The sequence below is a fragment of the Chroicocephalus ridibundus genome, chromosome 2 (genome assembly GCF_963924245.1).
Source record: "Chroicocephalus ridibundus chromosome 2, bChrRid1.1, whole genome shotgun sequence".
Taxonomy (NCBI): domain Eukaryota; kingdom Metazoa; phylum Chordata; class Aves; order Charadriiformes; family Laridae; genus Chroicocephalus; species Chroicocephalus ridibundus.
This window is the reverse complement of record NC_086285.1, coordinates 16,364,537-16,388,729: the sequence shown is the minus strand read 5'-3', so window position 1 is coordinate 16,388,729 and position 24,193 is coordinate 16,364,537. Positions and strand designations below refer to the sequence as shown.

The 24,193-nt window shown below is 41.8% G+C and overlaps 1 protein-coding gene across 2 annotated transcripts in view; it reads right to left on the bottom strand.

Moving 5' to 3' along the window:
* The window catches only part of ITGB1 (integrin subunit beta 1), a 44,057-nt gene extending 23,376 nt beyond the window's left edge, over positions 1 to 20,681 (bottom strand). The window contains exons 1-3 of one of the 2 annotated variants that reach the window (XM_063324493.1): positions 20,434 to 20,681; positions 623 to 692; positions 292 to 377 (exon numbers count right to left, since the gene is read on the bottom strand). In XM_063324493.1, coding sequence (XP_063180563.1) covers positions 292 to 377; positions 623 to 692; positions 20,434 to 20,442 — 165 coding nt within the window. In that variant the 5' untranslated portion in view covers positions 20,443 to 20,681. The remainder of the gene's footprint in view (positions 1 to 291; positions 378 to 622; positions 693 to 20,433) is intronic. The other variant, XM_063324494.1, reaches the window with a different exon arrangement.
* Positions 20,682 to 24,193: the final 3,512 nt, after the last annotated feature.

Here is a 24,193-nt window from a genome sequence, read left to right as displayed (position 1 = left end):
CCTACTCCACCTATGTCTAAAATTACCTCTTACTCTAGTGTCACTGGAAGAATATAATCAAGCATACCCAGCCAGATTCCATGCTGAATGATTTTAAGTAACTATGAGACAGCCTGTAGGGTCTGTATACACTTGAGATTTAGAAAAAGAGAAGTAAACACATTGTGAAAAGCCATTGTACAAATAAGTATCGAATTAATGAAAATAGGCATTTCTACACACTTCAAGTACTTACTAAAATTTGAAAGCAAGGGGAAAAACAAACCTTAAAAGGAATTTTGCAACACTTACAGTTTTCTTACACCAACCACAGTTTGGTCCCGCTTGTATACATTCACCACATGATTTTGCATTAGCTTTTATGCAGTCACTTCCACCTGGCAAAGAACGCAGATCAGTCACTTCATTCATAAAAAGGTGCTAACAACAACAGAATTTTAGTTTGTTTCATTCTGGCTTTGTAAGCTAATTTCTAACTACAAACAGGTTATTAACACGATATAATTGACACACTGCCATTACTAATTGTCTATCAATGATATATTTATCTACATAAATAACTGCTAAATATATATAGTTTCAAAGCAACATTAAACTACTGCAATAAAATCAAGTGACTTACCTTGCTGAGCAAATCCATTCTGTAGCAAGCAACAGAGGACGCCAGCCCATATGAGCAATTTTAAATTAGTCTGAAATACATAAACAGAAGACCAGATTGTATGATTTATCATAATGAGTAAACAAACAAAAAAAGTTGCATGAAACTGCAGATATGTAACTGTGTTTCAGAGAAGATAATGAACATGGAACAGATGCAAATCAAATGATCTTTGCTGTACCAGTCAGAGAGTTTTGCTCTAACACAACCATGTTTGCGGGATAAACTTTGTATTTATAAGACATCGAACAGAGTAGCTGCTGCTTCTTAAATTATTTTGAAATACTCTTATGTTAGATAAACCAGCAAGCTATGAGAAATTAGGAAATACTGTTCAGTCAAGGGAGGTGGGGGGAAAAACCCAAACCTATATTATTATGCTAACATTCTGTTAACATCTTACCAAAAAATCTTATTAAAAATATAAATAAATAAAAGCTTCTTAAAAAATAATAAAAAAACCCCCAGAAATACAAGATGGAAATGAAGCTTCTCTATTCCGGTCTCTGTTTTAAGATAAACTTCAAGGCCCTTTCCAAAATATTTTCCTCTGAATCTTCAAAGGGCATTTTACAGCCTAACTTATACTCCAAACTAGAAATTTCCTCTCAAAATATGTAACATAAAGCATCCTTGATATAAACTCAGCCCCATTTTTCTTCTTTAGACAAGAAAAAATTAATGGGTACCATTCTTATTAAAGGAAAAAACGCTCTACTCTTTGTTCAGTGCTATAAATCTTAATGAAAGCCTGGCAAAAAAATAAATGTGTACAAACTATATAATCTATATGTTTTATGAGACAAGATTTGAGTCCTTATAAACCACAATTTAGGGCTACTGACTTGCTTTTTACCCTAATTAGTGGTGAGACTTCACTTAGTACTCCAGGGTTAGGATTACATTCTAAAAATAGGTTTCAAATAGACCGTATTTTTCTAAATTTTCTCCTACTCTAATAGCAGGTAGTCAGCCAGGGTCAGTTGTCATGTCTTTGAAATTTTGGTACTATCTTAAATTCCATTTCTCTTTTCCTCACTACAAGAATTCTGAGAACTTGGACCCTGGCTGCCAATTTTCTTGGTCACCCTAAAATGTTATTGCTAATTAAAGCCTTTCTAGTCATCCCGGAAACATCAATATTCTTAATACCTTTTTGTTCTAAAAAATATCTTGCAATATAGCCAAGGAAAAGTGAATTTGGCGGAGTCTTAAAATGAACCTGTCATTTTCTAGAAGACGTGCCATTATTCATATAAATTAGCAGCAAAGTGAGCAATGCTTGAATTAGCACAGAAGTTGAATTTTCCTGTTCCCACACTGGTTTAGGGTCATTCATAATCATTACTTTGCACATCCAGCCAGACCTATCAAAGGGATAGATGCTCTAAAATCTGCTGGAGAAGGTTTCAAACGGAAGCCAACCATTTGCTAACAAATTGTATCCAACAACAGTATTAGATGGTTCATATTTTTCTGATAAATCATTTTGGCCCACTCTTCTCCGCAGTGGATGCTGTAGCCAGAGGGTGGGGGGAGTGAGTTTAGACGCAGAATTAAGAGAATTTGCTGTGGAACGACTTCGCTAGATGTTAGGTATATGCATATAAGAAATTACTGATTAAAAAAAACCCCAAAACAAAGAGATACTGAACTGTGAATTATACCTTACTGAACTTTTGAGCATTACATATCTTACTCCAATTTCTCCCTCTGCCCATCCCTGCAGAGGTGATCAGTCCTTCATTCCCAAAACCTCTCTTTCATGAACACTCTTGTATGAAGCCTCTGTAAGCAAACTCGAGCAACCATGAACCTTGAGCAGAGGGGAACCATAATCCAACAAGCGCGAGCAGGTGGAAGACAGACAAAGGGACTGAATCTAGGTTAGAGAAAACGTGAGGTTACATGGCATAGGAGCACACCTTTTGGAGCAGGAGTCTGGAGGGGAAAGCCTCACCAGGTCGCTCAATTTTTAGGTTCCTTCTTTTATGGTTTTATGGTAGATGTGTTCTGTGCTTAACAAACCTTACTTCCCATAAATGAAGGGATATTTTGTTCCTCTAGAAGAAGCTTTGCTTTAAGTACAGCCCAGAACGGGGTGGGCTTTTCGTAAGAAAAAAAAAGAGGCTGCTGGCATCAGTTTAGTACTGTCATTTCTGTTAGCTAAAACAAGAAAATTATAAACAGTTCACCTTTTTAGGGCAGACTAGCAGCGGATGCACAGCAAGCCCATGCAGACTATCTAAATAAGTCAGCAAAGATGTGACACAGTGCTAAAACTATGACTAAGACCATTTGGAAGAGAAACCGTTCCTGTGGAAATGCATCCGCGTGATGAATGTAGTTCTGGGCACAGATTCCCCGTAAAGTTAACAAGGAAAATGTCCTCTTCCATATATGGCTGAGGCAATGCCTCTCCCAAAGCCAGCCGCCTGCCCGCCGACACACACAAGCTCACTTCCTTTACCTCCACCACTTAAGACCTTTTCCATCTGCTGAGTTTTGGAAAAACTCAAGTAAAGATTTGCTAATCTGGATTCAATTCTGATTGTTCTTTCACACTCCAAACCAGCTCCCGAGCCCTGCAGCAGCCTGGTCACAGCCGCGTCAAACACATCCTCCTGCAAGTCACTGGTTAGTGCTGTGCATTGCCCTGTTGCAGATCTTTCTATTAAGGGAATAAACCAAAACAAATAACGCCTAACTACACTAGACAGCCAGGAAACCACTGGTGGAGTGGGAACTAAGTCCCGTGCCAGTATTCAGCCACAGACGACGAGAACAGAAAAGAACTCATTGTTACAAGAAATAAATTAATTTTTTTGCGCAACATTTACATATTTTCTATTATACTTGTTCTCCCTGTTTTAATTAAATACTTGAAAAATATCCCAGAATCCTTGAAAAAGTGATTTCTTTTTTCCCCATGAAAAAAAGCAGCTCAAAGCTTACAAAAGGTAAGCTTGCCAAGAACTGGAATCTCTTTAACAACTGTATCACCAGTTGGATCCTTTTTAAAAGGCTGCAAATGGTGTGCTGTTGAAAAACTGATTTTAAAATTGTTTCTACACATTTGTGAACCATACTCTATTTTTGTTAAATATTTTAGGAAGACAAACATGGATATAACCTTCAATGTTTGGACTTGTTGCTTTCCAAGTATTTTTGCTAACTGTCTCTACAAACAGTGATGCTTGAAGAGAAATTTTTCTTTATAAAACCAGCTTTGATGGAAATCTCTGGATCTTCTAATTTTAAATGAGAGACTCATTAAGTGACAACAGGAAAAAGGAAGGATTAATTTCTCCATAGTGAGACTAATTTTGAATTTGCAAATCAAATATTTAGCACCTTTGTATTCTGCTAATCTTCATGGTACTTAGAAATTAAATTTACTCATCCACAGCACTAAAGCCTTTTGCAGCTTTTTTAATTTATTTATCAGAACAGCAATAGCATCTGTGCAGAAAATTAAGTGGGCAAATGGGATCAAGTGAAAAGGATAAGAGGTATAGAAACATTAATTCATTTGAAATAAAATATGGATGGCTATGCTGCTCTCCTCCCCCCACTCTTCAGCTTAGCATTTCACCACACCTGACACAGGCCACAATTTATACCGATATTAAGGCAACGTTGGCAACAAGCCATTCGGCCACTGCAGTTCTGTTCTACTCAGCCCAGCAGCTCCATCCTCATCCACCCTAGTACTCCAGCGTCCACCAAGCCAATGCCAAGCAGAGGAAAACACTACAAGGCATCTGCCCCTGCTGTGTACTGAAGTGTGCCTTGCTGCAAAGCTTTCTGACGAAATACATAACCACACTTCAGACCTCAAGGGAAACACTGACATACACAGCAAGAGTTGAGGAGTTGTGCAGAAGCCACCTTTTTTGAGGCAATAACCAGACAGCCTACTTATTCACATCCCCACACACCACTATAATTACAAACCTAGAAATGAATAAGCAACTCACACTTTTGGACTAGCGTTCATGCATCCCGCAGACCGACATCTCTTTGAATCCCGCAGACTGACACCTCTTTGCATCAGCTGTGTTGTCACAGGTTTAAAGCTTGATTCAGAAATGCTGTATGGAATTGATCCCTCCTAGAGCTGAGATGTTTACAGACACTTTCATCTAGTGTAAAGGATGGAAAGTCACTTAAGAGAGCTGCCTCATCCTCCTTGTTGATTATTCACCCATGTTAATCAACCTCCTGGTTGATTATTCCTACTGCTTTCCTTTCTGAACAGTGCCAGCATCAGCGCAGCCACCGAGGAATGCCGAAGAGAGGAAAAGGTCTGGCTGAAACACTAATCCAACAAAGAAAGTGGCTAGTTTTAGCCACCTGGGTACAAAAATGCTTGTCCTGGCATGGCAGAGGTGATGAGATGGGGACGGAGGAAAAAAAAAAAGAACTAGTGGGGAAAAATAAAATTAAAAAAGGCAAAGGATACTGCTTCTCAGCCACAGTCCCCAGCCGTACGCTGGACTACAGTGCTCACACAGCCAGCCCCCACCCCCAGTCATCAAGGCTCTGGCTATAAAAAGAGCAGGAAGAGACATGTTTCTAAAATAAGCAGAATTAAATAGTCTCTGGAGATGCCTGTTTCAGGACTTGATGGCTACCCTGCTAAAAAAGTTCCTTTTTTCCCTCACTCCAGAAGGTTTAGTGCCTTTAGTCAAGGGCCACGCTTTTCAGCATGAATTTTATGGATTGGCAAGACGAATCCCATTCACGTTTCTGAAAAAAATGGGGGGGGACACCAATTTTTTTAACTGGAGAAACCAAACAACCCCAGTGACATGGGACAGCAATTACACAGACACTACAGACCTCCACCAGCACTCCCGAGAGCCAGAACTGCCACTGTTAATTACAAACTCAAATTTGCCTGGGCATGCAGCAACTCTAAGCATGTCTGCTTGTACAACAACTTGCTACAAAGCAGCAACTCACTACAAAAGAAAGTGGTAAAATGGTATCTTGCTGCTCTGTCTTGAGAGAAGTATATGGCTCAAAGGCACAGCTACAGAAATTAAAATGTTTCACAGAAAGGAGTTAACTTTTAATCAAAACTTCCAAGTTTGTGGTGTAGATTTTCCAATGAATCTTAAATAGGTAATTCTTCATTTGTGACCTCAACAGCTATCTTATCTACTTAATTAATGCAAATGTTACTGTAATACTGAATGATAGCTGGGATACACTGCTTGCACAGTAAATTCCAGGACCACCATATCACGAAACTACTTGATGCATTCTTCTTCATGGAGGTGGAGATTTGGGGTAAACACAGGTGTCTGAAAAGCAAGAAATTTGAATCAAGGAACTAAAATCGTAACTCACCCTGCGACACTGCTTGTTCCCTGAATGTGGACGAGCCCTGTGATAGCTGCCCTTCAGGGAGGTCCAGCTCCTGATCTTGCACCATCAGAGACGAGCTAGCGGAGTATCCCCATGTAGGGGAAGTGAACTTGATGGAAACAAAAGTACAGTCTCAAGAGCAGGACTTTGCAGCACCCCAATCCAAATCAAAATGCTAGGAGTAAGCTTGCTTTCCACAGCCTGTCTACTAGCCTACCAACAACATGGCTCATCAAGACCACAATGTTCTTTCTCCCCCTGGCAACTTCGCAGATGTTAATGGAGCAGGTTTTGAACTGTGTGCAGTAATATGGAAAGAACGGGATATTAATCCAGATTAATGTGCAAAATAAGAAATTCTTTAGCACTGAAACAGCTTTCACACAAAAAATTCATCTCATCAAGACTGCTTACTCAAATTGTGTCCTGAAAAAGCTTTAAGGCATAACCACTTCAGCTACTGTGGCACTACAGGATAAAAGAATCAGCAGTGTTTCACACGGGACTTAAGTTTCTGTCAGTTATTATCTCTAAATTAATGGAATAAAACAAGCATAGTCACCAAATACTCATGATAAGCACTTCCATAACCACTCTGTTTTAGTGGGGATTTAGTTTTAATCACAAGTTAATATATAACCATAATAAACCAGTTAGGACAGAAAACTAATTTTCTGCTTAGGTTAGGGAGACTAGCTCCTTCAGTACAGTTCTCTCAGATTATCTGCCACAATTAGTGTACATTACTGGTTAGTTCAGAAGATCCCCCTGCAGGGGTGGGAATAAAAAAAAAAAAATATGGGAATATACATTTCTGCATGTCAGAACCACAGGGAAACATATCAGAATTCTACAGATTCTGCATGGTAACTACTGTGCCCCCCTCCTATGCTCAGGAAGGCAGACATACACAGTAACTCAACTGGTTTGCTAAGACTCTCAGTTATAGTGCATTACTACCCATAGTTTATTCATACTTACAGCTCTAAAAATTTTTTTCAGGAGATCAAGTCGCTTAAAATTCACCAAAAATGACTGGATTCAATGGGAAAAATCAATAAGCGTTAGGTTCTAAAATAGACTTGCGGGTCTGAAACCACTACTGAAAACTCAGCATGGGCTCCTGCACAGCACCACTTCTTCAGCAGAATACATGAAAGTGTCCATGTACAAGTACGAGGAGGCTGAGGCCGCAGCTCATGAGAACACATCTGGAAGGCTGTTCATGGTATCTGCTTGTGTCCCCAGAGTATGGCGTGTTTGTTAGTTTATATAGCACACAGCTGCTTCAAGACAGAGCAGCGAACTTCACAAGCACTCACACGGTTTGACCATATTATTCTTTTTGTATAGAATTCATTGATATTTGTTCCTGAATCTCACAGGAGCCCTCAACTTAATGACAGTTCTAAATAGGGGAATGAAAAGCAATTAGGTATTTTTCTGAAAAATACTTTTTGGTCTTGATTTGAATTTGAGTGGAATCCAGTAATTTCCATCCACTTGGGTGGAAATCCACCCAAGTTAGGTGCCTGGCTGCAGGGAGGGGGGTGAAGATGGAGATTCTTTTTGATAGAACACCTAAGTTTCCTCTATTATCAGGAAAAATGAGGTACTGATTTCAGAACAACTGCAGATGATAAAGTCTTCTGATATTTGACATCTCTCCACCTTGAGAAAGATGAAATGTGATAAATTCAGTTGTGATACAGTTTGTATGACAGAGGGTGGCAATGGTTCCCAGATATTTTACAGCACTGAGGCATACCCAAGAAGTAAGATAATTGGGCTCCAGTCCCTCCTCAGGCCCAAAGGGTTTGAATTAATTTCCTGGGAATGCTCTATCAGCCTACAGGATATACTAATAAGAGCACTCTCCACCACTCTTACTAAACCAAAGCTGCTATGCAACCAAGAATGAAAGGCATGGAGACAGAAAATGAGCTGATAAAGTTTTGACTCTTGTTTATCTACTGCAGCACTCAGGTGGAAGGAGGCAGAAGAAAGATGTAAGTGGGGTTCAAGATCCTGTTCCCTGTAAAATACATATATATATATACACACACACACAGATTTTACAGCGCATTGTCAATGGATAAAAGCAAAGGGAGTCTTGGGACCATGAATTGGAGTATGAGCTTTACTTCTCTCTCGCCAAACACCCTAACCTGCAGGAAAGTGAAAGGAAACAGACGTTCACACTCAGACACAGAAGAGAGCCTTGATGACAGGCTCCTGCAACTGGCTGCAAACCTAAATAATACTCATTACAAGCAAAAACAAGTTGTGTAGTAAATTGTAAAGAATATTAATGCTGCTAAAGCCTACTAAATTTGTCTTTGTCTTCTTTAAAGAGTCACACAAATCCAGATTTCACGCTGACAATGGTGACAGAAAGTAAAAGAATGAGAAAAAGATGCGCAGGGACGATGTGAAGATGCTGCCACTGACAAAGAGCCTTCACCTATCAAGTCAGCAAACCCCAAGTGCAACCTTGATCTCTTCCCTTTGTTCTGACGCCTTTCGGGGAGCACTGCGGTGCAGGCAGGACTGACACTGGTTAGTCAGCACTACTTTTGAAGTAGCGACCTTTTTTCAAATAGCATATGTACATACCGCCATGCACGGAAGATTTATAATTCATGAGTAGACCTCCTTAGTACCACCATACGACCAACAATTAATAATTTAAGAAGAACACTTTACTGTATTAACCATTCTTGTCCCTCATTTGACCCTAATGCTAACAAAGCGACTACTTGTGTAATGTTTTCTTGACCTGTGGAATCATAATTTGAACACAAGATTCCACAGTTTAGGAGTTGCTTTGGAAAGCATCTTGATGCTTGAAAGGCAAGTAGTGCTTAGACACAGCTCTTGTGAACAACCAACCTGTGTATGACAACCACATATAGGAAACCCTTTAAAAGCCAAGAGAGGTGCTCTTTCTCATATGAGAATATTATTTTTTCCACGTAGGTTTATTTAGATATTTTAACAGGCAATTATCCACGTGACAACTGTATTTTGGAAAACTAGACTAACAAAGAAGTGTATTGTGCTTAATGTTCAATGTTAAATTAGGAGAAAAATACAGCTCTGCATATTTTCAAACGGAGCAGGCAGAGGCCTGCAGCTACATCTAATTAAAACACCAGCAATATGCTTTTACTGTATTTTACCTATGGCTTATACCTAGTTTCAGCTAAAACTTTTGCATCTTTTTCTGAAAAGCCCGTTTGTAACTACTTCTTGCTACCCTAGACCTCTCAAACTATTGTGCTTACTAAAGCATGGACTAAAAAAGCAGAACACCCCACCACCACACACCTGCACTCCTCTCTTTCACAAAGAAATCCCGTGTTAGTGCATCTTGCCCACATAAAGCTGGGATTCCTACAAGGACATTATGAAGTTCCTAGAATTTTAAGCAAGGATAAAATAATAAAACCTATTCATAGATGGCTTACGCTAGCATGCAAGTGCACACCAAAGACAGCACCTCTCCAAGGCTAAACAGCTAACAAACCAAGCCCATGGGTACCAATACTGTGGTTGAAACTATTTTCTGTATCTACAGCAGCTTTGATACATGTGCACCTTGAAAGCTTCCTCTTTAAGGATGAATATATAATGAGGACACGTAAGTTAAGGTTAAGGACATGTAGGTAAGTTTTGGTTAAGAACCAAAACAATTGATTCCCTCCCCCCCCATTAAAACTACCACTGTCAAAAATACCTGTTTTCCATATTTTTGCCAACAGAAGTTTCCAGTAGTTCAAGCCTATTACAGCATTAATGACTCGAAGCATGTTGCCTCCATGAATTTGTAAGAATTCTCACTGTACTCAATCTCACTGTTATCAAGTGGGCATTTTTCCGTAACAAATATTTCAGGGTTTTCATTATTATAAGCACCTCTTTACGCAACTGTGATCAAAGCAAGAGAAAAAAAAAAAAAATCTCTGTTGTTTCATCAATTTTCAAATGCTTTTAGACCCATCAGTTATTTTTGCCAGGATAATTTCATTTCTCCTCTTTCTTAAATGTGACACCTTTTCTTGGTGGTGGAGAGTGTGAATTGACTATTTAGCTTGTTTACATAGGTCTTGCTAGCCCACAAGACTTCTTGGCTAAGTTTAGAATTTCCATCTCAGACAAATTACAATTAGCAATGTCACATAATGATTTCAGCCAGTCTAGTAGAAAACACGGGTGTCTGTTCCTTGTGGTAGTATTAAATTCCCCACACACTCTGCACCACTTACTACTCCCATAAAGAGACTATTCAATTTTGTGCAACTTAAACCTCACATTCATCCACACAGGGGGACACAAAAAGTTTAGTTAAACATATAAATATAGCTCTTACGCAGTTGACTCTAACTGATGCTTCTGAGGCTGTGCTGTCCACAACTGTCACAACATCTGGCTAAACTTGCTTTAACTCAAGCTTTTCTTTTAAAGGAAAAGCAGAACGGAAGCATGTACATTCTTAAGGAAAAAGCTCAAGAATTCCAGTTAATACAGTGTCTCGCTCATCTATTTCCTTAAGAGAAAACAGTTGCAAATGTCTTGCTGGCTATTGCTGCAGGTACTGCAGGAAGCCATAAGCTGGCACACCGCAAAGAGTAAACTGAGCGGAAACTCCGTCGTTACATGGCAGTGTTCACCCACCAGTAGCTATCATTAACACTCAGGGTACAGCTTCAGCAACCAAAACCAAGATGAAAGCAAACTGCTGCTGAAAGGAGCAGCAGCACTACAGCATCCTCGCCTCCGAAAGAGCAACCTCTGCCCCTGCGCTCCCACTCGTGGACCTGCCCCACCACCATGCCAAGCCAGCTCCACTTACTGGGCTGGCAGAGCAAGAACTTGAGTCACCCCCCTCCCCTCCACATCGAAACCCGCTTTCTTTAAGCCTCAGCGAGCTGAAACAGACCTCCAAACAGACAGAGAAGTGATGAGGAAACAACTTCTATAAAGCGGGAGGTGGCTGTCAGACTGACTGACCTCCGAAATTGCACCGTGCTCTAAACCAGCCTAAATCCAGGCTGTCACAGGCCCACCTTCCTCCTCAGCTGGCCTTGGGTGAACTGTTTGTGAATGCTCTGTAACACAGCCAGCCAGTTTGGGGAGCTATTCTGATGCCACTTTTATATTTTTCCAATAGGTTAACAGAATAAATTAGTTGGCCAAAAAATTAAGACAAGTGAAAAACAAAACACTGAAGGTTTTGGTTTGTGGGTCGTTTTTTGGGGTTTTTTTTGGGGGGGTGATGGTGGGGGTAAGTAGGTAACATCAGGCAAGTGGTAAGGAAAACGCACATGAAGAAATAATGAAAAATTGGTCATGCCACAGAAATACACACAGCCTTATAAATCTGTATATACCTATGAGATTGTTTTATATATATTTAATTCCATATATATTTTATTTTACATATTTATGTGATATATATATTTATATCTATCTCATGATGATTATTAACTCAATGGCAGTGATAACTGCCTAGGTACGAGCACACAGTGAAACACTGGACTTTATTCAGATTTTAATCCTGAAGTTTGAGCACTTGCAAAAAGCTCACCAATCTCAGGAAAAAAATTACTTCAACCTTAAAATAAATCTTTTTTTTTTCTTTTTAAAAAACAAAACAAAACAAAAAAACCAATGGACCCATCATGAAGTACTTTATAAAAAAGCAGTACCTGCCTGAAAAACCTGCCTATTAATACACTTCTGCTGCTTTCCAGAGTTGGGTTTTAAGCCTGGAGTCCACAGGCTGCTTCTAAGAGGACTGCAAAAGATAATAAAAAGATGAGGTTTCTCAAAGCAGCCAAGCAGATTTGCTACCAGTTTGCCACTACTGAACAGAGACAGCTCAACGGGCCCTAAAATCTCCCAGTCTGCACCCTTCATCTATCTGGTGCCAACTGCGGACGATACTTGCACCTCCTAAGACAGTGGAACAAGCTGAGCAATAACTCCTTGCTGAGTTATTTCTCACCTGATCTAGCAAGCTAAGATGGATTACTCAAGTCAAGAGAGTACTGAAGTACGTACAAGCAGATGCTGTGAGGTGCCACAGCAGTTTATACCAACTTATCTCTGGACTACCACAGTCCCACACTCTTCTCGCTATTAGCTGCACATTTTCCTATTCCTCCCCTTGGTCTAAAGCATGTCAACCAGATCAGCTACTTCAATGACTTACTGTACAACCTTATGACTTCCACCACTGATGCAAGGAGGACAGCAAGACTGCACAGCTACAGGTAGAAGGGACAGTTAAGACCTACATTGGTATAAATTGCTGCAGAGACACATTCCTATGAAAATAAAACACATTCTCAGTTGAATTCATGGTTCAACGGCCACTGGAACATTTTACAAAATACGTAATTCAGGTAAATTTGAAAATCACTTGTCTACTATGGAATGTTGAGTTATCGCTAATGAGTGCGCGCTTTTTTTTTTTTAAAACTCTGCAGAGGCACAGTATTAAAATTGCTTCCAGCAACAAGCAAATGTTAATCATATTAAATACAGACATTATTCATTTAGGAAGTGAAACTGTATTGTGAATTAAGTGCCAAAAAGAGACAGTATCTGTGCAAGCTTTTTTATTACTACCTAACCACTCTCCAGATTGGTCAGCTGGCAGTGATAAAAATGCTGGCAGAAATTTTACACACTACAGTTACTCTTTAATGCTAAAATTGAGTTTTTCACTGAAACTGGTGATACCAGCAACATGGCTACATAACATATTAGTCTAGCCTTTGAAAAGTTATGTAAACAACATCTGTAGCGGAGGGAGGTAACACAATCATACAAAAAAATAACATTTATCACTGTTTATCAATTTTATGATGCATTTTAAACAACCTATAGCCGATACGTGTAGTACGTTCTTCCAAAAAAGGAAATTCGCTGTTTCCTTTTTTATGCTCAAGTCCACACCCAGGAAAAATTACACTGAAATTCTTGAACACTAATTTCTCACACAGATTTGTATTTGCATAGAAATGACAAAAACATCACAAAAAAATATTCCCCATTTTTGAACTGTACAGTAAACGCAAAGAGCAAATGTTATCTCCTAAAATGTTGCACTTACAGATGTTTCGGAAATGTGTGTAGGTTACATTCATGCACAACTGAAAGACAGATTTTTAATCTACTCTGACATAAAACCAGCATAGTGACATTTCAAAAATGGTCAAGCCTTGTATTTTGTGCAGATGGGCTACAGTATGCCTTTCAGCATCAGGACAATCTTTAGCTAGCACCAGAAAGCAAGCACGTTAACATACACTAAATACAACCTTGCAAACATACAAAGGGAACCTCGGAAAAGGTAATTCCTGACTTTATCCTATGCCCATCAAAACTAAAAAATAAAATATCAGTGTAATAAAAATAAAAAAAAAAAAATCAACAGCCAGAACACTGGCAGCACATAATCAACCTTGCTTACCCTTGTCAATCTTGTGGATGATGCTACCAAAGATTTCCTCATTTCTCCTTTTTATTATCAGAAGAGGAAGCATTTCACTTGCTGACTGGACAAGCACAATGTCTTCAGACACTCCACTACCACAGATGCAGTAATAACAAGAGAAGTCACCCCAACGCAAAATTTAATTCCAATTTAATGATAACCAACTACTAACATGTGTCATCTTCTGATCCCTGGGAGAGTGCTTTTTATTTAACATCAAAAAGATTATGTTATTTTGCATTCATCTCCACTTCAGAAATAGGCTTTCCCTTTAGCTGTACTCATCTTCACACAAAACCCTTTTACCTAAGACTTGGAAAACCAGACAACTGAGGGTCTAGGCAGAGCTTGGATGTTGCCCAATTTAATACTTGAGCGACTGAATCTGCAGAGGATGCCGGCCAAGCTACCAGAATGTCGGGTCCTTCAAATGACCCTCTATGGTCCCTGATATGCTCCTGACACTCAGGTTACCCCACAACTCGCTGGGACAGCATCCTGTGATCTTCTGCTTTATGGCAGCAGAAGGCCACAGATGACTCCTCGTGGGTCGTGCCAGCCTACAAAGACACAGACCAGATGAGGACAGATCAAACGGCTTCGTGGAGCAGCTAGCTACACAAAAGGCAAACACAACTCTCAGTGCCAATGCCCGAGGTTAGCACCACGTTAAGACACACTGAACTATAATTCCACCAAAGAAAATGAACAAACCCTACAGTGGCAGCTTATCCTCCTTTTTCCTTTGCAATAGGGAATGGCCCCCACATCCTTATCTCAGTACTTAATTCAAGGTCAAGGCTATGCCAAACCAGACATCCCGGTCTCAGGTTTGTTTTTCGAAACCACAACCTCAGGGACGAAGTACGCATTAATATCCAAGATACTACCTTTGACTCACAATATCACCATTTCCTAAGTGAAATACTGACTCTTTCTAAATTAATCTAATGCAATTATTTTTCTTCTTTTGTAAATAACCACAAATCAGTCATCTTTGCATGAGGGTAGGTTCAGTGTTTCAGTTCAGCCCAATATATAATTATTGTTTTTCATTCTACCACAAAGGACGAGAAAAGAAGAAGAAAGCTTTCACTTTTTCCGTTCAGCTTCCACACCAAAAGTGCCTTTAGCTGAACAGCTCTAAATGTAAAAAATGTATTTGTTAATAGCCATAGCAGAAAAATTAACTGCATGTGAGTACTTGTATGTAGCATGTATTCTACACAAATATTTATAGCTTAACACAATAAGAATCCATATAAACAATATCTGTCCTTCCTGCTTATGAACTAGGATGTACCAAGAGCAGAAATTAAAACTAAGCTAAGTCAAAACTAGGACTAAGTTAAGCGTAACTGATCTTGTACAAAACACAAATCAGAAATAGATGAACTGCAAAAATTATGTTGATCATTTTGGGGAAGAAAATACTGGCACTAGATATTGAATATGTTTTCGTTTATGAGCATTTTGAGAAGAATCTGCACTTAAACATGGTCTTACAAATTAGAAGTTTAGAGAAAATGACTATAAACAGAAAACTAATTATTTGCTGGCAGAGCGTGAGAACTGCATTAATTTATCAAAGATACACAAGATGTTTTTCTGTGGGATAAAGAAAAGAACGGCAAGAAAACACCAGTATCTTCTTAGCTCGTACTAGCAATAACAAAGTTAAGATTCCAGCCTCAATTTTGTTACTCAAACTTCACACTGTAATAAAAACCACAATAATACTAATGATATTTTGCTGCTGCTGTTGGAAAAGAAACAAAGCACATGAAACTGCTTCTAAGACAGAAAGCATATTTCATAACCCTTTTTGCAGATGACTGTTAAGAGAAATTGAGAAAGATATAGACAAAAATATCACTCTAATATTAAAGAGGCTTACAGGTCAGGTAGGAATCCTATTACCTTTCCCCAAATAAAACATTAATATTATGGTCTCATCAGGCTACTTTCCCTACCATGTGCTTGGTTATGTGCAAATTATGTACTAATTTAGTGACTTTACCATCTCTGTGAACATCTTCAATCTGTTAATAGGAGAGTATGATAGCCTGGGAAGTCCACTAACCACTCTGATTATTCTAAGAATAAAAAAGTAAAATAAGGTGGTTATTACAAAAATACAGGATGTTTAATAACAACATTCTGCTAATAAGAACACCTTAGTACTGAAAAAGACAACTGTACTACTTAGTGATGCATAACCAGGTGTCCAGTGTCTCATTTTTCACTCACAGAAGCTAGAATTTTCATTTTCTTTCTGTAACGTTCCCAGTACAAGCTATTCAGCAAGCCTATGCACATCTTAGATCGGGTTAGAAACTCATACAGCCTGTTATGAACACAGCTAAAGCACATGACAGTTTCTTACAATGAAGCTGTATATACTTTTTACTGGTGCTTTCACCACCAATCCATATGGTGGGAGAGAAGAAAGTTTAAAGAAAGATCTCGTCGCAGATTTATCCTGACTTACAGTTTCAACAGTTTAGGTTACTGGGCCATGCCTATGCAGGACAAATTAGAAAAAAAGAAAAAAAAGAAAGAAGTAGAACTTGTCTTCCCATCTGTGGGTAAACACAAAAATGACTTCGTAGGCCACCCCAGAAACTACATAACCATGGCAGCTGACAGATACTGGTCAATATTGTGGCCCACTGCGGTTACTGCATGACAAGTAACATCATCCTTCTCAGAAAGTTGGCAACAGAATACACAACGGAACCGAGCAACACAGAGTGAGGAGGAACTAACTACACAAAAAAAAGCAGATGGTATCGGCCAACATAAGTGTCAACATTATTTACCATTAGAACTAACAAAAAAAATTAATTTTTTTGACACAGAAGGAGCCTTAAATCAGGCCAAGATACTGCCAGTGTCTGTCCAGGAGACAGAGCCACAGAATTTGTTCATCCATTCATTTGTTCATAATTTTGTGACACTCCCTCTTGAAAAACAAACAACCAACCTCTTCAGAAACAATAGCTAACTCTCCCCTACACCAAAAACTCATTTTCCTGTAAAGCCTTGAGATGCATGTGTTTGTATAAAAAACACCCATGCACACACACCAGAACAGAAGCCTGAAAAATCTCAAGTTGTCTAACCAGGAACGTTAAAACTGCTAACAAGAACACTACTACTAGAGTAAGTGCCTTCAAACCAAGGCAAGTAGAGCAAGTGGGAACAATCTGTAGAATCAGCAATATAAAAACAGACAGAAGCTCTGCGAGAGGTAGGAAAACACAGGCTTAACTCTGAGTTTTCTGATGCTGGGAGACAGGGAACTTTCTACAAGGCACAAAACATAGCAGATGACTTAAAAATCATCAGTACACACACTGGCAAGTACTTTTTAATGACACTTCCAAAATAAATCTAACTACATATTGCCTTAATTACATTTTTAAGAATTATTTAATTTAAGTAATTGCTTTATGAGCTCTACCAATAGATCCTGAGAAGCTTAAAAAAAAAGAAAAAAGAAAAAAGGCAGTCTCAAGAAGGATTCCCTCTGAGAGGGCTGACTGCAGCTCCTAAGAATTAAAAGGATGCCAAGGGGATTGGCCATCCTAAAAAAAAAAAGATGGAAAAAATAAATCACTCGAAGTTCTAGAAAAGCAAATGAGGGCAGAATAGGCTCTGCTACTGCCAAGCCTGAATTCTCTCTTTTCTGGATCTAACCAATCTCTCTTCCAAGTGCCATGTGAGGAGGCATGAGCAATCTTAAAGCTAGCTAGCTTGCCACAGTTAATAACAATTAAGAAAACCCCTGCCTGTTTTAACTTCAGTTTTGCAACATCTGACTGATTATAATAGTCTCTCTCACACAGAAGGGGTACAAAATATATTTGGAAAGGGGTGGGGAGGAAGAGGAGGTAGGGTATACCAATCGCCAGCAAAGTTCCATGCAGCCTCTACTCTTTCCCCTGAAAAACCCACTCCCCAAGGCACATGGTGGGTATGACGCTTCCTCTGAACTAACAGGGAACAGAGGGCAGCGCAGCTCACACCTCTGCTCCCTACCTGTATAGTGACACGACTGAAGGCACCACATGCAGGTCTGTACTGAAGAAGCCCAGGCCCCCTGGCCTGCAGGCAGGAGAGGAACAGCAGGGACTTTGCATGCATGTCCGCTAGAAGGAAACTTCTATGTGTATGGAGCCTGTTCCAGAGCTACAGCCTTTGATGGTGGCTTACAGAACGAGTCCCATCAAGAGGAGATACTTCAGCAGCCTGTTTAACTGCAGTCCTGCCACAATTGCAATTGGAACCATTTCTGAAGGCCACGTAACCAAGAGCCACGGACAGCCAGAAAGCCTGCAGCAGGCTGATCAGAGGGCTGGGAGAACCACCAGCTAAGTGTGCATCACATCACCCGACTAAATCAAGACTGGGTGGAAAGGTAGGCATGACAACTATTTACAAACAACTGAAGAGCACTCATACCAGTGGCAACGAGGGAATTATATTCAGGGCAATGGAGAACATAGCACGTGTCCACCCCATGTTTGCATCGCTCTCCCCAAGCTTGCGTTTCTGCTACGCAAGTTATCTACTTCCTGAGCCTTGCTATAGCAAACAAGCTCTTTTCAAAACTGCACCATAACAGAGCTACCTTAAGAGAGCTACAGGGAGGATGGTTAAGAGCAGAGGAATGAAATCATGAATCAGGAAGAAAGAACAGCAGGAAAAGTTTCCTGACAGTTTGTTTTCAGCTGTGGGAATCACTTCCCAAAGGAAGTGGTAGAAGATTACCCACTTGAGTCACTTAAAACTCAAAACAAAACACTGAAATTCTGCACTCGCATCAGAAATTGATACGTATTTTAAGAGAAGCTCGCATCCCTCCGAATCAGTCCTTCACAAGGGTGGGCATACCCAGGAACATGATGCAGGTCGGTTGACCAAATGTACAGAGCTGGCTGCACACACAAAGAACACCAGATTTTTACCTGCTGACATTTCATTTTGAAATAAGTCTGGTTCATTTATGACGAGGCTGGCAAACAGATACAGCATTTACCAACTTCAACTTTAATCAAGGTAAGATTTCGTTCTGCATGCCTGTCAGGTTTGCACCTTTCAGCTGAAACATCTTTGAAAAAGGACAAAAGTTGAAGGTGTTCGCATCCTAAACTTGCCTCATCTTGCCTACCTATTGCCAATGGCTCACTGTTTTTGCAACCCTTATAAATATAGCCTTAGGCAGGCTTACAAAATGCTACTTAATCATTTGCCAGAGGCAAGTGATATTTTTTCTGACAGGAGAATGAATCATCAATTTCATCACTGGGATGGATGTGGACAATGAACGTTTTCGCTACTTTTAAAGCCTTGTTTAATTTTGCCTAATTTACATCTTTTTAGTAGTAAAACATTTCTTAAAAAAAAAGCTGCTACCAAGTCATACTCATTTCATAATAGAAAAAAATATTTTTCTCACCCTATCACCATCACCTACCAAATGATTAATGCACCGATAGTACAGATTATCTAAATCTGTTTTCACATACATAAAATCCTGCTCCATTTCAGCACTTAAGCACAAATGCAGCATTAGCCGTGAGCAGTTCCACTACTATGAATAGAGACAACCTAAAGGTTTGTGTGTCTTGGCATGAACACGACTGTAGCACCAATGGCAAATCTACCAGAAAAATCAACATTTCCACCCAACAGGTACGTGCACATGTGTTGGCATGAATGGACTGTTGTATTATACCAAAGACAAATGCAGAAGGAACTAAGAACACTGATCAACTTTTTTTTTTCCCATCAGGAAAAACAGTCACAAAGACTACCTGATGAGTCTAACAGGCAGTCAGACACTTATTCCATAAGATAAAGACATCTGACATGGGCTAAACAGTGAGTCAGAAGGAATTTCATATCACTTCATGTTTCCTTCCAACCATCGGCATAGGAAGGCAGTAACATGGGACAAAACACCGTGCTCCTATCACTGTAAGTTATTTCAGAAATCTCCACGTGAAGCATTTCACACTCAGAGGCCTCACATCCCCACTTCCACCCCGACACAAGCCTACAGCAAGCTATAAAGGCTCAGAGCAAAAACCGCACGAATCTGAACGCGCCGAGCAGTCAAAACCCCGCACTACGATCGTGCCGTCATTCAAACGGTGCCCGCACCCCGCTCTTAATGGTCACTTTCAGCAGATACCTGCGGGTCAAAAATCTAGATATCCAAGTTCTTGCACTGCCTCATTCCTGCAACTCCCTTCCCCTTCCCAGCGCCCGCTTCCCGCGGGAGACGAGCCTTCCCCCCCCGCCCGGCTCAGCCGGCCCGGGCTCTGAGGGGGCGGCCCGCCCTCCCGGGGAAGCCGCCCCAAACTTCACCCAGCGCTGCCCCTTCCCCGGGCACCGCCGGGCGGGAGGCAGCGGACGGCACATGGCAGCTCCGAGCGGGGCACCGGCGCCCACCTTCGCTGTGAGGGAAGGGTCGGGGCGGCCCGGCCGTGGGCGCTGCCCGGGTAGGGCAGGGCCGGGCTCCGGGCGGACAAAGGCCTGGCCGGCCCCTACCGGCACCGGAGGCCCGAGGCCGCCGTCCCGCCGCCACAGGAAGCCGCGGGCTGGGCCCGACACCTTCCCGCCCGCCCGCCCGCCCGGGACAAGCACACCGCCCCGGCAGGCGCGAGGCGAGGCGAGACTCCCCCTTGTCGGCCCGGGACGGGCGCTGAGGGACCCGCGCCCCGGGGCGGTGGCGGCTCCCGGCTGCTGCCGGGCGGGCAGCGGGAAGTCGCTCTCGCCGCCCTCTGGACACGCCCGAGACGAGGCCCCGCGGGCCGGGCGGGCACCGCTCTGTCCGCTCCCCGGCCGGCTCCAACCCCCTCCCCGTCCTCCCCGCTACCTCGGCCATGGCCGCGGCACGGCGGGCTCCGGGCAGGGGGCGCGCTCCGGCCCGCCTGTCTGACTGAAGCTCCCCGGCGTCCCGGGAGCGGGCTGAGCTAGGCTGGGCGCGGCGGGACGCCCGGCCTCGCTCCCCCTCAGTCCGTCCGTCTGCCCGCCGCCTCCGCCTCGTCTCCGAGCTGCTGAGGGGGAGCCCCGTGCGGCGGGGGAGGGGAAGGTCCGCGCTCGGCCGCGCTTTCCCCGCCCCGGAAACACATTCTTCCCCGCTGCCGTCAAGCCCGGGCGGGGGAGGCGGGTCCGCTGCGGCGGGGTAGGGACGGAGGGAGGGAAAGGCTCTCCCTGCCCCGGGAGGGGCGAGAGGGGCTCGTCCCCCGCTTGTCCCCAACCTCCTTTCGCGGCGACCGCCAGCGCCTTATTTGGTGGGGTTTATTGGTGCCCCGGCCGCCCGTCGCCCCGCTCCACAGCCCCCGCGGGGCCGGGACATGCGTGGGGACAGCGGGGTGGCCGGGGAAGGCGGGGAGAGCCCGCCCCTACTGCTCGCAAATGTCCCCAAAAGCGGTGGGAGTCAGTAAGCGATGGGGGAGCTCGGCGTGAGACTGGTAGTCCAAGCTAAAAAGCGGATCCACCCCAAGTCCCTTGGCCGGAGTCTGCTGATGCGTGCCCTTGGCGTTTAGTGCTGCTTAAAGTAGGTTCTTGGAGGATCTACTTGTTAAAAACCCCAAAACATAGCATTTGTCACTTTTTTGAGGTAAGGAGCGATGGGAACCCAAACTATGAACGCACAGCTCACAGTCATAAAATGTGTGGCCACTGGAGTTCTTATTTTGCCAGTTCTTACATTGGTATGATTGACTAAAAGAGGGGTGCTGCAAATTGAGAACAATTTTTATCCTGCTTTGTTTCCAGCTGCACTTCAAAATAAAAAAATTAATGGTGTTTCTGCCATACTCAAGCACACCCTGTGATTCAACCCTGTGTTCCATGTGGGCAGTGCAGTTTTTTGGGGTGTAGTCTATTAACATCGCTGCATTAGTGGAAGCTTTGAATGCTGGTACAACCATAATTTTAAAACTTTTATAATGGTGTTAGAAAATGAGATTGAAATGATAGACTGCTGCTCCAAGCAGCTTCATCAAAAGTAAACACTGGACAAATGAAGTGGAAGAGAAGTAACTTTGACTATCAGAGATAAGGAAGCCAGAGACCGTATGTTGCAACAGGTAAATTAGTGTATAATATTAATACTGACAGGAACAGGGAAAGAAGCTACTATAAACCCAGCGTTTTTAAATGGTAGAAATATATGCCGTGCAAAATAAAAGCAAATGCTGGAAGGGTAGTGATCTGCCAAAAATGTAAGAAATTTAAGTACTAGTGGAGAAAAATGAGTTTTAGCCAAGGTATTCTTCCCTGCTTCCTTACTGCAGGGAAAAAAGCACTTTTTGCCAGAATATGCAAATGGTGAGCAGAAGTCCACTATGGTGGACTGCAAACAAGCAGTGGCAAAAATGTGCCTGGGATTGCTGGGGCTATGAGGAGTAAATAAAACTGCTTAACAAACTGGTGCTTCAAGTGCTACCCAACACTCAGCTCAGACATGTGGTGCCAAGTTGCCAGTGGCTGGCTGTGCTATGTGATGGGAAATTGGGAGGAAAAAAATCTCCAAATGGCTGAAAAAAAATCATGGAATTATTTGGCTGCTTTCTGGACTCCTTTGGAGAGTACAGATGTGCATGAATGCCACTCGTTATTTTCCAACACTTCTGAAGTACTAAAGATGTCAGAAAAAAGTGCTGGAGGTGTCTGAGCCAGCAGACACAATTGCAGATGATGTCAAAATGTTGAATGTAGCATCTCCATACTGCAGTATATATGACATCTGGGAGAATGAGTGAACATTTTTGCAAAGAAGGGCTCAAAAACCCCAGGTTTTTATGGCTGGAGCAGGCAGGTAGGGAGTGTGTGGGTCACTGTTAGGCTTGGGTACTGTTTCTGAGAATCCGTATCCTTGCATCTTACAGAAAACAGGTGAGAAAATGGCGCTGGAGACAGGACTGTGAATGATATCTATTCACTTAATATATATGCTGATTTTTTTGATACTGCTGGATTTGCTGTTGTCTTCACTATTGTTTTTTTCTGTGATTTTGAGAGATTGTGGGTCTTTGTTACGAGATTTGGATATAAGTTTTCAACTCTTCCTTCTCCAAGTACTTGCATATTTCAAACCCATATAGTAATTGGAAAATATCAGAGTCATAATACTTCAGTTAAACTTAATTTTAATTAATTAGCTTAATTATATTAAATTAATGCAGCATTTTTCCTGTTTTTTATGTGTATTTAATACTCAGGTTATATTTAGAAGACAATAAGGACTGTCATTTGGTAGCGATGCCTTTTGTTTTATGTGTAACGTATGTTAATTTTCTGTGAACAATATAGGAAGTAAATTTCTGTCTTGTAGAATATACCATCACGGGCCAGCAGATATTAGCAGAAATAGTAAAGTACTTTGTTTTATGATTATTTGCATATTGTATTATTGAGAAATTCACACAAGTAAGCAGAAAAATAAATATTTTAGTATTTTGGTTATCGCTTTCAAAGTGTTTATGGTATATTTTGCAAATTATGTTACTTAGTAGGTGCAGCTGATTTAATTACGTGGCATTATCTTTTATACCTACCAAAGTTTTGCTTTAAAAGCCCATTGAAAGATGTATTTTCATTCTGTCTGGCTATCTTTTAATCTAAGCCACTAGCAAAAGAGGGGCCCGGAATCGCAGAAGTGGTTGGTGGAGCACCAGTGGTCACAGTCTGAGAATCTTTGGCCTTTTGTCAGTGAGTCATTTTTATATATATACACATATATAATATAAATACATATTATCTGCATGACCAGGTTGTGTTGTGGAAGAATCAATCTGTAGCTACAGCTTGCCTAGCAGATACGGGTTTTATTATAACTGTTACAGAACCACCCAGGAATCCCAAAGCAGGTTTTGGTGTGTCCACTGTTGGGTGTGTAAAGAAGCCAGCTGCATAAGCCCAGCAGCCACGCTGCGATCCCCCCTAGTGCCTGGCTGGTAACCTCAGGAGTGCGTGGTCATTCCCCTGCCTCGGGGACCACTGCCTCCTGGTAAGCAGGAGCCGGTTGGTAGGAGAAGCTGCCGCAGATCCTGCCCAGTTATCAGGGTATTTCCTTGGCTGCAGGTTCCCAGTCGCCACATGTCGCTGCCAAGCCACTGAGCTCTGAGTCACTAAAGCCCACACAGCCAGCGGGGCTGTCACCCTGTTCCCCACCATCTCCTCCTCTGCTTCTGAAGCTTGCAAAGGGTTTAAAGGGAGATACTTTGCAACTGAGGCCACAATGAGGAATGCCATGGTTTGCACGTTAGCCTCCAAATGCCTTCCATCAGAGCACCCCACTGGGCTGCTTCATAACTTCACCACCTTTTAAGACAGGTCTTTTCCCCTTTACTTCTTCATACTGTACTACATATCTCGCCCACATCTCCCTCAGGCAGTGTTAATTTATCTGTATGGCTTCTCTTTCCCAACACACTTTGTTACTGAGAGCAGAGTCTCTTTCTTCCCCTCTTCTTCCCCTCCCTCTTCAAAATGCTCCTTCCCTACCTACGATTTTTCTTTCCAAACTAAAGAAAACCAAATCATAAACATGAGGTGAAAAATCATAGTCTAAATACAAAAGACAGATAAAGGGTGGGAGAGAAAACAGAAAGCCAAAGTCATTTTCC